At 35.8% G+C, this 15,536-nt stretch overlaps 1 protein-coding gene across 3 annotated transcripts in view; it reads right to left on the bottom strand.

Annotated features, from left to right (window-relative positions):
* The window catches only part of LOC149797423 (sister chromatid cohesion protein PDS5 homolog A-like), a 134,609-nt gene that overhangs the window by 76,861 nt on the left and 42,212 nt on the right, over positions 1-15,536 (bottom strand). For all 3 annotated transcript variants that reach the window (XM_089962212.1, XM_089962211.1, XM_089962213.1), the window contains exons 16-17: positions 9,082-9,221; positions 103-318 (exon numbers count right to left, since the gene is read on the bottom strand). In XM_089962212.1, the coding sequence (XP_089818338.1) occupies positions 103-318; positions 9,082-9,221 (356 nt within the window). The remainder of the gene's footprint in view (positions 1-102; positions 319-9,081; positions 9,222-15,536) is intronic.

Genomic DNA, 15,536 nt, shown 5'->3' with positions numbered 1-15,536 from the left:
CGGAGCTAAAAAGTGTGTGGTGTGTGTGTGTGTGAAATATGATATATAGCATATTTTTTTTATTTTGAATGAACCAACGTTCCACTATATAATATCACCTACCAATAAAAGCTTGACACCTTTTTCACCAGCGTTATCGATGCCCTCAGTAAGACTCCCCAAACTTCGTACAGTCTCGTCAACATGTTTGACTAGCAGGTCTATAGCAGCAGCATCAATCATCACTGACGCAATCCTTTCTAGCAGATATTTGACAGTGTTGTACAATGTGTTCTGTGGACTTGCATTATTTCCCCCAAGCTTCTTCAGTACCTCTTTCTGAAAAGGTTGGACATACGTGCAAAAACAGATGTGGCCTGGTGGTAGGTATGGTGGGTTCTCTATCAGGAGTCACAAGTAGGAGCATTAAAATTTAATAAACATCTACTGGGTACCTTTCGATCCTCATGATCACTTACCTGAGCATAAATAATTTATATTAACCTGAATTGCTTTGTTGTAGGTTAACAGTGGCATAACAGCATGCAAAAATGTACTTTTTTGGTGGTCAAAGTGTAAAGAATTGCTCATTTTGTATTTATTTGTATGAAAATATGAAGTAAATAAAACGAAGAAACAGTTGATGAAACTGTGAAATAAAAAAAAATAAAACATGAATAATGCTAATGTCATCTGGTATACAGTCCAAGGCAGTGTATCCCCTAGGGGTGCAAGACTGAGAGTCAAAACTATCTTTGGTGTCAAAACTGGGGGTCAGGCAGAGTAAAAAACAAACTTTGGTATCAGATCTGGGGGGTCCAATTAAAAATGTGGGGGTCTCTGAAGCACAAATGAGGGTAAAGGGAAACACTGCCAAGGATTCATCCACAATATTTGCTAAAGTTTCTCCATTGTTGTGTAGTAAATTGTTGAGGTTTAGTCATCATAAATACTGTCGGGCTCCCTATCCTTGGCCTCAGCGTTATATGTGGGTGCTTTTGTAAAGACTTAGCCTGGTCAATTTAAGTAACACTTTGTTCATACAGTTTGTGAAATCTATTAAAGGCTTCGATGTAACACATTATTAATTGTGTGACAAGATATAAAAAAACACCCTGTACTTGCTGCTGAGCAATTATTACACCTGCTGCTCAATCAAACAGTTGTCATGTGTTACAAGTCTATGCTCTTAAAATAAGTAACAGAAAAGAGTGAAAGACAACAAGCTTTGTAAAATTTAACAAATAATAAATTTCTCTAGAATACAAAGCAAAAATGAGAAAAAGAACCTACAGATTAAATATCAGAATAATCCAAGAATTACAGGCACAAGTCCTATTAATTTAAAATCCTGCATAAAACTCGGTACAAGTCCCAAAGAAATCCAAAAACTGAAGGCAATGACGTGTTTGTTATAGCTTATCGAGTGTTGATATGTCAACAGTCAACTGTTGAATCACAGTAATATAATTCCAGGTTTGAATTCACTATAAATTCCAGTGAATGTCTTTATCCAAGAATTTTATCAGAGCACATTTGTATTTCCAGAAAACTAATCAGCTGAATTCAATAATTTGAAGAAAAATAATCCAGCCAAAATAAAAGTAAAACACTGGACACAATATACAAATTGATTCTGCTAAAACTTAAAGCATGAATGACCAAGAACTCACAATTACAAGATTACAGAGTTCTCTACTTGACCTCAGGTCACAATTTGCATTTTCTATTAATAAAAAAACATTACCTATAGGAAATAACCTTCTAGAATGAGACTGAGGTTTACAAAATCAAAACCATAACCTAGATTACACTCAGGAAATTCCAAACCTTAGACCCAAACAAACATATTTACTTCTTCTATTAATAATGAGCCTGATAGTAAGCCAATACACAGTGACAATAATTTAGCTATGTATTAGTTGCTTATGCAAAATAAAATAAAATTAAGTTAATCAGGTCAATCAGAAATGAACTCAGTTTTTGGAAAAGGTATAGTCCTACATAAAATGTTACAGTGAAACAAACAAAAAATTAAAACTAACGAACAATTAAATTAAGTATGCATCAACATAAACATCATGTAGGAAAAGAAGCTAAGGGATTAAGGTCTAATGTTTATTGTAAGAGGCAGAATACTAAGTGGCACTGAACAAGTATATCTATTAAATTTGCAGCTAGGTCAAAAGTACTCTCAACTTGAAAACTAAGTGAGTGCTGCCAAGGGATTATGGGGCCACATGCACTGGCAGAAAACTGCTCACAAAAATTAGACTAATTTGACTAGACTAGACATGGCTAAGAACATTACTGCAAAATAGAACTGGTGTGCGTGTGATTTGGATTTTTAACATTGCTTTTATAAAAAAATCAGGCATATCGCTACAGTGTCTGCAGTGCGGCATTTTATCGTGATGTCTAGCACTGGGACATGATGCTGCAGACATGTAGAATGATGTCCCACCCATTCACATTATCCTGACACCAGGTCGACCAGTCCTAACACTAACCTCTTAATGCTGAGCGCCAAGCAAGGCAGCTGTTATCACCATTTTTGTAAGTCTTTAGTATGACTCAGCTTGGGATTGAACCCACAACCTCCCACATCCGAGGTGGATGCTCTAACCATCTTTCTTTTTCTTTTAAACTATATAATAAAAGGATTAAAATTAAATTAATGCAGTTGTTACTGGTTTAATTTTTCAATTCAAGGTATTTTACCTAAACAGCCACCTCCCCTTCTTTTTCAATAAGTAAGCTACTTCCAGACCCTTTTCTACTTATCTATTCATCTGTCTGTATACATGTACATGTCTGCTTTTTGCATATCTGTATCATCTTTATCGTCTACATAACAATCCACATGTATTACCGTATTTACCATACGTTTTTGGACTGCAACAAATAATTACTTTTTTTGTCGTCCGAATACATATCAAATTCTTTAATTAGGTGTCCGAAAACATACATTTGAAGATAGATTTATCCCCCCCCCATGTCTGTAACGAAGTTACCATTAGCTCACATGACAACATGCTGCCATGAAGTAAAACAAGTATTTTGTCAAGCACCACGGAAAGGATAATGAATGAAAATCAGGCATTACTTGCCTATGTTGTCTATGTCATACATGTCCATCCACCAGAAAACACAGCCATACATGTATTAAAGCCACGATTGTGTGCGTATTTTCCAAAAGAACCGCCATATTACTATATAATCTTGCAATCCACAGTTTAACCCTCTGCTAATCGGTGATCATTAAAATCTACATTACCAACGCACGCAAGCTTAATTTCTGTGTAATTAAGATATTAATGCAAACTAAATAAAAAGATTTTAGAATTGTAATTTTTAAGATATTTATGACAGAAACATTAGTATCGAGAGTAGAAATACCGGTACATGTATGATGGCTAATCTTAGAGCACCAAAGGTGAGAGGCTCCAAATGGGGTGAGCGTTGTAAGCACTCATAGGAAGGGTAAAAATAACAAGCAAGTTGCAATATACGAGTCGGCGTGTTTAATGTTGGTATTTTTAAAAAAAAATAAAGGTGGTCTATATGTTCTGGTTCTCTCTTTTTTTTCTCCCCACCTAGCCGAGGGTAGCTTCAAAATGAGTAGAGCTTGCTGACTCGAAACAATCGACTGCTCAAAGACTGTTTTGATGTACCGGTGTATCGGAGATTTCAAGGTGTCTAGGTGATAATTGTTAATAATAAAACTTGTGGGATTTCTTTGACGTGTGTTCAGAAGTAAAATGCAGCCATCTGGATTTCATTAAAAGAGCACACGATGTACCGAACATTTAGCACCCACAATCAATATTTATCGTCTACAAAGAGGTTTACTACCAATAGAACAATAACTATGTTTAAACCTTGGTATATAATGCCTCAGGGATAAGGGGTTTGTTTTGTTGCACAATGCCAATGAATTTTACTAATCCATGCCGACTCTCCGATGTATTGTTTAATGATATAAAGCAGGGCTCATGGTTTCTAATCAAAGCCATAACTGTCACACCTGTTTGATGTGGTTTCATGTTTAACAATGTCTACACCAACAACCAATTATATTTTTTTAGCCAAATCAAGCTATTAAAATATGAAGTATAAATAAAATACCCACCACTATCAAAAGTTTATATACTGGATAGCTGTCGTTGTGAAACATAATATTGTTAGTACTGTAATAATTTTGATGGATAAGTTTATCATACGTTATGCAACAAGCGAGGAGTCACTGCCTAGTTCGTGGAGAGACTCTCCCTTGCCGAAATCGTCTCCAAAGAGGCCAGTAGGCCGTCCACAGAAGCAACTTCGAATTAATGATTCTGAGGATGCATCACAAAAAGAACCGCCTACAAAGAAAGCTGCTCTAGATGACGAGTCTGATTATCTTGAACCCGAGAGTGCTCCACCCGTTTCTGTACGTGGTCACTATAAACATTATACATTAAAGCAAAAGCAGGATATCGTTAACAATGCAAAATGTCTGGGAATTAGACCTACAGCAGAAAAATTCAAGATTCCGAAATCCACGGTGAGTACCTGGATGAAAATTGACTTTTCTGCCGATGTGAACTTGAACGGACATTTGCCTAAGTGTGGACAACCCATTTCATATGGACAAGCTATGGATGATAAGATAGCTCAATGGGAGCTCATTCAACGTGACTTACAAATTCCAGTCAGTGTTGACGGAATATGTATATATGCCAAGGAGCTTGTCTCAACAGAATTTCCAGAGAGCAAATTCCATGCCAGTCGTTCATGGGGAGAGAGTTTCATGAAAAGACATGACTTTGTGCTCAGAAGCAGGACCTCTCTTGCCCAACGTTTACCAAAGGATTTGGAAGAAAAGATTGCTTCATTCCACAAGTTTGTGAAGGATAGACGTGAGGAGGACGAGTTTGACAACAAGTTTATTATTAACATGGACGAGACACCGATGTACTTTGATCTTGTATCAGGGAAAACGGTGGGCAAAGAAGGAACGAAAAGCGTTCTGATTCGTACAACTGGCGCGGAGAAGAGACACATTACTGTCATTCTAGCCGTTGCAGGTTCTGGCGACGTATTACCGCCAATGATTATTTTCAAGGGAAAGAGATAGCTAGATCTGAGGGCTCCAAAAGGGTGGATTATTGCAGTTCAAGAGAAAGCATGGATGGACGAAATGCTAATGCTGCAATGGATTGAAGAAATTTATTTGCCATTCACCAGAAGAGAGCGATCACTATTAGTTATGGACTCGTTCCGGGCTCACATCACTGATGACGTGAAGAAACAGTTGCGGCACGGAAACGTGCCAGCAATAATACCTGGAAGCTGCACATCCAAATTGCAACCTCTTGATGTGAGCATCAATAAATCTGTTAAGAGCTACCTCCGCCGCAGCTGGACGGAATACATCAGGGATGCTACGAATGCATTAATATCATCTAATGAAAGCAGCAACGGACGGATTAAGACAGCCAGCAAACAGACTGTATTGGACTGGGTTGTAAATGCCATGGACACATTGAAGGAAAAGCGCACAATGATTATTAAATCTTTCAAGGTGTGCAGCATCAGTGTCAATCTGAGCAGAAGTGAAAACGCGCTGATCAGAAATGACAAACAATTAAACAATATGGATGATGATAGTGATACAGAATTGGAGGGCTTTTCGCCCAAGGACATACAAAAGGCTATGGACAAGCTACTTGATACTGAATAATATATTTAAATATATTACAGCATTAAATCATATTTCTTTTCATTCTTTGATATTGCTACTTATTGTGTATGGCTTAATATAACAATGTTTATCTATCTGCATACATACATACATAAATATATACATACGATTAAAAAATTTAAATTATATTAGTTCATGGAAGTTCATGATCACAATAAATAATTATCTACCAAATGAAGCGAATTTTGTATCAGTTAAATTAACGGTAAATAAGCTGTGAATTTTACAACAAAACAAGGCAGCAGATCTTCCTAGATTGTGTCCGAAAACATAAATTGTAGAAAAAATTATAGCAGAGCAATGTCCGAAAACTTACAAGGCATTTAAATATTATATTTTCAAAAAACAAACGGTGTCCGAAAACATACGGTAAATACGTTTAATTACCATCATATGGTTTTAAGGTGCTAAAGAATATAGAAAACAAAAGTAAAAATAAATATAACTCAATTTCCTTAAAATATATATTATTTATTTTCTTATTGGTTTACTTATTTTAGGATATCACGTTTGGGGCAGTCATTTAAAATGTGTAAATCGCTGAACAAGTATATGTGCAAGAGTGACACTGATCACACATGTGAGGCTGACACTGCCAACAGCAGATGCTGGTGCTAAAACTTGCACTTTTATGTTAATATAACTGGGGTCTTTTTTTGCAATGGCAATATCGAAAATAGGAACTGTAAATAGCATGTATTATGCAAGTAGGATAAATTATATTTACTTAGTCGTTTGTGTACTAGCACAGAGATAAAATAACATACGGGTAGCCCTTATTTTGCAATATAAAGGTATCAGATCTCACCTAAAATCATTATTTCTCTCATAACAGTAATGCATACATAATAATTTAACATTTCCTCAACTAGTGTCAGCCTCCAATGCAGGATGTCATGGGTTCTAACCATAGCCAAAGCATACAAAGACTGAAAAGATCCTTGTCTTAGCATGCTAATTCTGTGTAGCAAAGTATCAACAAAAAATATATATATATAAAAAGCACTCTCTCATTAGAGGAGTCAGAGCATAATACCTTATAGTGAGACCACCTTAAATTAGACATACAATTTAACTACTACATAATTAAGTGGGATACATGACCATACATGCCTTGCAACAGGAATGTGTTATAATGAAGGGCCCTCTAGTGTGGGGGTGCTACAATAACAATAACAAGCAAAGCCAATGCCAAGCAAACCATAATCTCAAAATGCAATAAAATGTAAGGGAAAGATGGGAAATTTAAAACATTGAGCCATACCCTTCACCTTGAGGACAGCAGGTCCAATGTAATATGCAACACACAGTTTCACAGTCACGTACATGCAATCCCAGGTTTATCCCTTAATCCATTAACATCTTTAAAATGATGACAAGGAAAGTGTAAAAAAAAACGAAAATATTGAGCCAAGACCTTAACCTTGAAGACAGTACCAACACAGTGGTCTTCAAGTGAGGAGGTGTAAGAGTACCAAGTAATGGCTTTAAAGTTACTGAATAGATAGGAAAAGGCAATGGAAAACCAGACCGGTTTACCCTTTCCTGGCTCTATCAGAAGTCCAAATGCAGTCTGTCTGTACTTTTCAATAGCTGTTAGTAGTATAGCTATCAAGCTACCAGTTCATCCAGAAATACTTTTATTGTCTTTAACAACAATGACAAAATACACAATTATCTGTTTCTTTTACCAAGAAAAGAAATACCTTTTCCTGAAACCAATATCACTTTACCTTTACTAACTATACTCTTAAATAGTTTACCTTCCCTGCTGCAAATCTGCCCTCCAGAAACATTTAATTTAATGAATCAGCTGTTTTCAATGGCAAGATTAACTTACCCAAAAGCGAACTTATCATCACTTCAGCACGGATAATGTACATTTTCTCACTGTCTGACATGGATTTAAAGAATGAGGGCAGAGTCTTATTTGTGTCTTTTATTTCGCCTCATTTCCTTAAGGGATCTGCACTCAATATGTCTTTGAACATCACTTCTACCACCATGTGTGACAGAAAAATCCAATTCATAATGTATAGAAAGTATTACTTGAGGTTCATCCATATAAAATACAGAGAATCTACAGAGGTAAACAGGTCTGAAAAAACTGAAAATATTAGCTGAGGCCCATACATGCCAAGCCTCCAATAGATATAAGCATAATTATTGCTATTATAAGTGGAAAAAAAAGCATAATTTTGGCATAAAAAGCATAATCCATCTAATACATGCTGGAATTACAGCAAGTAAAAGATACATTTTTACTACTAACCTGGTTAGGTAGCTTGACAAAATTCTTGTCACAAAGGGCAAAATCCATATGCATTAGAACCAGAATACAAACACAAAATAATCTGAATTTTTTTATACATTCAGCACTCACTTCAACTAGCCTACATTTTGTAACTTTGGCTGAATGAGCATGATCTGGAATGCTGCAATGATCACAGTGAGGTGCTCAGCGTGATGCATTACATTGCTCTCATATTCTTCTTTTAAAATTTGTAAGGTGGTGTTAACTTGTCTATTTTTCTGATCTGACATGTTTTGAAGTTTGAAAAGATCCATCTGCTCTAATGCTTTCCATCAAATAAATAACATCCACAACTCACATCCTAAAGTGTTTCACTTTACATACGGTGCCATTTTCTTTAAAAATATGGACTGGTTTATTAACTAACTAGCAAATCAATAAAATGAATCTGCTAGGCTAAGCTCACTTTTGAAGAAACCAGTCTGTTTTCTTGGAAATTGGTCATATACAGTTGCTATAAATAGCAAATAAGGAATGTGATCTTAAGCCATTCTTACGCAGCATTAAGAATATTCTAAAACATTTATGAGTGAAATTAAAGAGATGATAATAAAAATGATAAAAACAAGTGTTTATTGCTTTATTTTAATTTTATATTTTAGCTAACAGAAAAGTGTAATCCATATACAGTTTAGCCAATAATGTAATTTGGTGAAAAAAAGTGTAATGATTATGCCAAATGTGGAATGGTTGGCATGTAAGGGGGCCTCTAACGTTGTGTGTGTCACATCTTCTATGATGATGGAAAAAGTACACCAAGTTTCATTCCTTCGTCTCAAATGTCTTAATGTCATGGTTGGAACATGCACACTATCCCCCTAATTTTCTTTAAAACAAGAAAAAAATTGTGTAGCACCAGCAGTAGTAGTGGTGTATATAACATTTCATCCCGCTCTAATAAGCTATCAAACCAGACAAAAAATAACATATAATCTACCAATTATGGGGATTCCTCTACATGGGAATGAGACATGGTTATAACCAAATCAAAAGCATCTTTTTATCAACGTTATAAATAAATTCTTTTATAAGGTACACTTACCACTATTTCCTGTGCTCTCTTACAGGTGCAATCCGGACTGACAAGCATCTTGAAAAACGATTGCAACTTTTTGTCATCCTTAAGCAAGTGGTGCAACCTCTTCATCTGATCCAAGGACTTCTGTGGTTCCGGTAAAGTCCCTGGGACATTGGAAATGAACATTAGGACTGATATTATAATTTAATGACTGATAATATCAATTCTGATTCAGTGCAGCATCAGATGCACTTATCAAACATGAGATGTACAACTTCCAAAGACAATCACACATTTTTTTTTACTGACTACTAAACAAGTGACCTGTGCCATATATAAAAGAATTCCATCGTCAACCAGTCTATCTAAGCTGTGGATACGAAACTGCCACATTATCCAGAACACTGTCTCCTTCAAAAAGCGATTCTGACTGACATGAAAAGCAGTCATTGCATCCAAACAGTGAATCTAGTTTAACAGACTATACTGTAAGAGTACAATTTAGAGGTTTTACATCAGAAATGTTTTGCCCTGATGCAGAACACCAATTAACTGCATGATTTAAGGACTGTAACTCTACAGATACAATGTATAAGCTCTCTCTGTAATTAAGTCTGTAAAGTACTGCCCAAAAAATGTTGAACTTTATACTTATTAACGTTATCCAACAGATGACTTTGATATTCAACTGACAGTTCACCATTATGAATGGAATTCATATTTTTGTAGATTTGATGGCTGCTACAAGTCATTTATTTTAAGACCTCAAAAGTGTGTTTTTTCTGTGGAAAGTCACATCCCTTTCCCCCAATCTCTGAACATAGGTACAACAGAAATGTAATTTTTGCAAATGCAAAAACGTTGACACCTGCACTGCCAGAAAGTTTTGTAAATTATGTTTCTATCAGAATTCTTCCCCCATCACATTAATGTATGGAAGAAAATGTTTGTCCAATCTATATACCTAATAGATGAAGTGTAAAAAAATAACCATTCTACTTATGTCCCCTTAACTCAACCTGGTGACTGATAACTGACTTGGTTTTACTTTGAGCATTACCACCACGAGGATGCACACATGTGTGGGGATGGTGCGTGAGGATTTCATAGTAATGTTACTAGGTAAGTATTCTCAGAGATAGCAAACTTTATAGTATATTATGTTTCTCCCAGAATATTTACACATCACACTAACATTGGGAATATAAGCCTGCAACCTCCCAAATCAAGCCTTAAAATTCGTCTTTTCTGTCTGTATCATATACATAAAAGACTAACCCCTGCCCATTACCTCCCTTTGCCACCACTAGGTGCTGCCAGTTTTAAGTTAAGCAAACTACCAATGAATTTGCTCATATGGGGTGGTTGTGAAGGTCTTCAAGTAATGCATCGGATAAGTATTCTTGGAGAAATATAATTTAACATAAAATTTGCTTTCTCCTTTGAATACATTCCCAAGTCACATTAACATTAGGAGAATAGGTAATAGGTGGAGGAAATGCTGAGCATCCTACCTTTACCACAGATATTGTTTTATGGAAGAATTAAGTGAATGACAATCACTTCTCCTGCTTAAAGCAATACAGCCAATGGTCACATGATCTGCGACCACTTTGCCAGGTTAAGATGATGATGATTATTAAAATCTTTGTATTTAAATTCACTGGCAAATCTTCTTTGTATTTAAATTCACTGGCAAATCTTTTTTGTATTTAAATACACTGGCAAATCTTACTTGTATTTAAATTCACTGGTGTTGGCTTAATTAGGTCTGGTGGTGATCTCGGCCAGTTTCACGATCCATGAGAGTTTGTCTATTCAAAGCTGAATCTAAATGACACATTCGAATGTGAAGCTTGCCGAGATCACTAATTTCATGAGCTGAAATCATTATGAGGCAATGATCTTTTGAGACATCAGAACAGAGTACACCAATCATCTAACTCATTTAAAGCCCCAATACTGCCATTGTGAACAAAAAGTCATATTGCCAAACTTAATACTGAATTTTGCAAGATACTGGTCCTCAACATCTTGATGGCAGTAAATGCCTTGTCTTTGCTAGGTAGAATCAAATGATAAACATCAGTATGTTGTATGTACCAGTCTGGTGAGAAAGCTGCAGACACATGATCAACCAAATCACCTAATTTACGGGATAGGGCATATTTATAGAGATAAAACAAGGAACGAGCTACACTTGAATTTAAGGGAGAAGTGACAAGTGACTTCTCCTTTTGGACAAAACAAGAAGTGAGAGCTCAACAGGGAGAAGTGGACGAGAATCCAGAAACGCAATATATATATATATATATATATATATATATATATATATAGTAAAACCTGTTATGAGAGACCGCCCCTTCTGCCAACCAAAAGCGGTCTCTCAAGACAGGTGGTCTCTCATAAGAGGTGTGTGAAAATGGACTGGTTTTCAGGGTCAATAGTTAGCATTGTTGAAAAATAAATAATACCCATACTCACTGTACATGTATCATATCCTTTATTCATGAATCGTGTTAAATAATGCATGCATTCCTCTCAAAATATCTTTATATAATAAAGATATACATCTATCAAACAACGAGAATAAAATTTATATTTCAACATCACATTAATATGTATAAAAAATGAACAGTTAGATATGATGTATATATCTTATTTTATACACTTATTCACTTGTTTCTTTAAAAGAAATCCATTACACTTCTTTGTTGACATGTTTTACTCAGCTATTTGGTCTGAACATGTATCTCAATTATTGCCTTTTCCTGAATCAACTTTCCACTTACTGGTATGTTTTTACTCCTTGCAACACAAAACCACTCCCATACTCGCTCGTTCAGATCTCCATAAACTGTCTGTCGTGCCGTGGCATATTTCCTCTGTGCTTGTGCACCTTTCTGCCATTCGTTTCTAATGGACTTCTTGTCTTTGATTACATTTTGAACTTGCGTTTTACCGACGTTTAAGCTGACTGCTATTTTGCGAGTGGTCTCGCCTTTTTCATTTCTTTCAATGACATTAATCCTTTCTTCCAGTGTTAAAATTTTTCTTTTTTTCAGCGGAGATTCTGCCGTTGTTATTAGTGTTGACGTTATAAAGACTATCGGTTTTGATCAGGTTTTGGGGAATTGTGGAATAAATATATATTATGTACCAATGAATGAAACCAAAAGACATAATTAACTCATCAGGAAACAATACTGTACATTTATTCTGAGACGAAGTTTAAATCAACAGCGTTATAGCTCGATAAACAAATGTTCCGACCATCTGCACCCACGTAAACAGATTGTGGCTTGGTGAAACACTAACAAAAGAAATAAAAAATAATTTAAAAAAAATCCGGAAATGATTCTCAATTACTAGTATTAAAGACAATGAGCTCATTCACTCCAGGCATGATGGATTAACTGGAAAGCAAACGACGTACTCAAACCAACACTGAAGCCCTTTCAAACGATTTCTCACTTGAACATAAGGACTACCGGCGTTTTGTGAGTTTTCATACAGATAAAGAAAAAATACAAACCTCTAAATTGACTGCGTATATCCATCATTACTCCCTTTGATGTTACTCTTACTGGCTATTCACATGACTTCAGCACTACAATGGCAGTTAGTGACATGTACTTTAGTCTGGTTTACTGCAGTTTACAAATGACACCGTACGCTGGAGTTGTAAATTTCACAAAACTGGTACTGTAGCAAGACAAATTATTTTTAAATACTTTATTAGAGCAATCTTTGCTATTTATGCAGTCTTTGTTACAAAGGATTAAATGATGGTTAGAGGTGTTTATCCCGATATATGGTTGTTCAACTATAGTGTTATTTAATGTGCACTTTGTTTGCATACTACATTTATCCCGAGCTCTAGTGTTTACAAAGGATTAAGTTAAGGTCAGTGGTGTCAATCTGTTTTGATTTTTTGGCGATGCAGTCATTCATAGCAGTGTCAAAATGCATATTTTGCCAAGAAATTGCGGTCGCTGGTCGCGTTCAGCAGGTGGTCATTCATAACAGAGCGTTTATATAGTAAAATCGATCCGTGCATTATGATTGTGGTCGGAAATGACAGGTGGTCGCTCATAGTAGAGGTCGCTCATGACAGGTGTTACTGTGTATATATATATATATATATATATATATATATATATATATATATAATTTGTGTTCTCTTAGTTGAATTATGCCCTCTATTTCCCAGTATTCATATCTGCATTTCGCACTGGATTTAAGCAATACTTTTTTTTTCACATAGAAAATTTCTGAGTTATTTTGGCCATATGACTCTAAAAGAGAATAATATAAACTATATTGTAACAAATTTTAACTGAGTAACCAGATTAGACTATTGTAATTGCAGGTTAGTGAAAATGCTTAATCAACTACCCTTAATTAAGTTTTTAAAATTCTTTATTTAATTATTTTTTTATACTTTCTAAAAGTTCACAATGATGGCACTTTCAAATATTTCTAAACATTTTTTAAACATCCCCTGTACCATGTACTCGTTTCATTGTTGCGGATAAAACATTACCATACCTATTCATACATAACACACTGAAATGCATAAAATTACAGACATGGCACATTTATAGTCAGTATATGAACTAAACCCTTTTTTCCAATAGAATCAACACAGACGTGAGCTTGTCAACGTAAATGATATCAAAACTAGGTCTAGCTACTGATGGCCTGATGAATACATTTCACTACAACACACCACCAGAACTAACCTGGCTAATGGGACATCTCAAAAAGTATGGTCAGGCAATGTACCTCTAAAAATATCACAGGGCAAAGTCGTTTTCGCTTTTCAGAGAGAAGAAGGTGACATTTACATTGGTTAGGCGACTTAGTCGCCCACTTCCCCTGGTAGCGTGACCCCTGATAACCAGTAATTTCTGCAATCATTTCAAATTATGGTCAAATTTTGAACTACACCTGTCCATTCTTTTCAGAAATGCCCATCAAGACTTGTAATATTAACTGCATGTAGGTGAAGCCACTCCCAAAGAGGCTAAATTCTGTACATATCTTTGATTGCGGCCGTAAAACTGAATTCTGTCCTTTCCCAAGGTGGATCAGAATGTTCAGGTAACTCCACATCACCCTCATCATCACCTGGAATACTGTCTTCCTTCTGTGTATTCTGCATCCAGTGGTATAAATTGCAGTGATGAAATCAAATTGTCACTATGTGCACAAGAAATGGTCCTATCTGTCAGATATAGTAGCAGGCCCAGTTAAGTCATGTCCAGCATAGAGTGTGGTCTGGTTGCCAGTTGGGCAGGGCCAGGCAAGGGTGAATGGATGATTCCAAATGTAATGCCAGTTTGCCATGTGCTGGTATCATGGATAAGATAGGACATCATTGCTGTAGGAACTCCTAAGTGATACGCTGTTCACCAGTCTGAGAATACAGATTCATGACCTACGAAACCATACATTAATTGTCCAGATGGCAGGACCAGTTTGCTGGTAGCCAGGATGGAGTAGGGAAAATTATATCTTGCAGGCTGGTCTGGTTGGCAATATTGGAAGGTAATGCCAAGCTTCAACATTCTATGCAGTTGGGATAGGGACATGCTCAGTGGACTGACCAAAAATGGTCTCCATTTCAGCCAAATTTCTCCTTGACAGCCGAGATGACAGAGCTTGCTATAGTAAGCACGATTTCAAAACAATTCCAATACAGCTCAAGTGGAAGTGCTTGTCGTGGCTCCTACTTATCTGAAGTGATCAACGCCACTGGCATTGTTTTAGGCATCTTTGTTGAGGGTGGGGGCAGCATCTAACATCCACCCACCCCAAAAGGGCCAATGATTCCTAATTCAAAAGAATGTATAGTACTTTGTATTTTGAAAATTTAGATCCCTCTTACAGATACAAATTCGTCTTTTCTGTCTATTAGGAGAATAGGTAATAGGCAAAAGAAATGTTCAGCACATTCTATTACAATGTAGCCATGAAGAGCCATGCATTCAGAGAATACAAAAACTGCATTAGTGAAACAAAACCAATTGTGTCAAATTTAAAAAATAGTATATACCATCTGCAAATTAATCTTTAATACATCGGAATTTAACAAAATCTTTAATGGACTGGATGAAAAGTATCACAAATTTCCAATGGATTTCTGGAAGCAAAGTGAACAATGTTGTCAGTTTACAAGTAAACACTTAAAATGAGTGGTTGGGAAGGTTATGAGCAATATTTATTGTCATCTGTATATATATCTGAGATAGAAAAAATGAATTTTCCATTATTGGAGGACTATATTTGGGTGTCTGTAAGGCTTATATTCCTAACATTAATGTGATCAGGGAACAAATTTTAAGGAGAAATAAGTGTATACAGCAAATATACAAGTTGTTAAAACAGGCAAACTTGCATTACCAAGATAGTCTATGAAATGCATAATAGACCAAAAATTAACAGCACAATGAAAATTTGCGTTACCGATTGAT

The sequence above is a fragment of the Sinohyriopsis cumingii genome, chromosome 6, assembly GCF_028554795.1.
Source record: "Sinohyriopsis cumingii isolate HCF-2022 chromosome 6, ASM2855479v2, whole genome shotgun sequence".
In the NCBI taxonomy this organism is placed as follows: Eukaryota; Metazoa; Mollusca; class Bivalvia; order Unionida; family Unionidae; genus Sinohyriopsis; species Sinohyriopsis cumingii.
The sequence above is the reverse complement of the archived record's forward strand: the minus strand, read 5'-3'. Positions and strand labels throughout refer to the sequence as shown.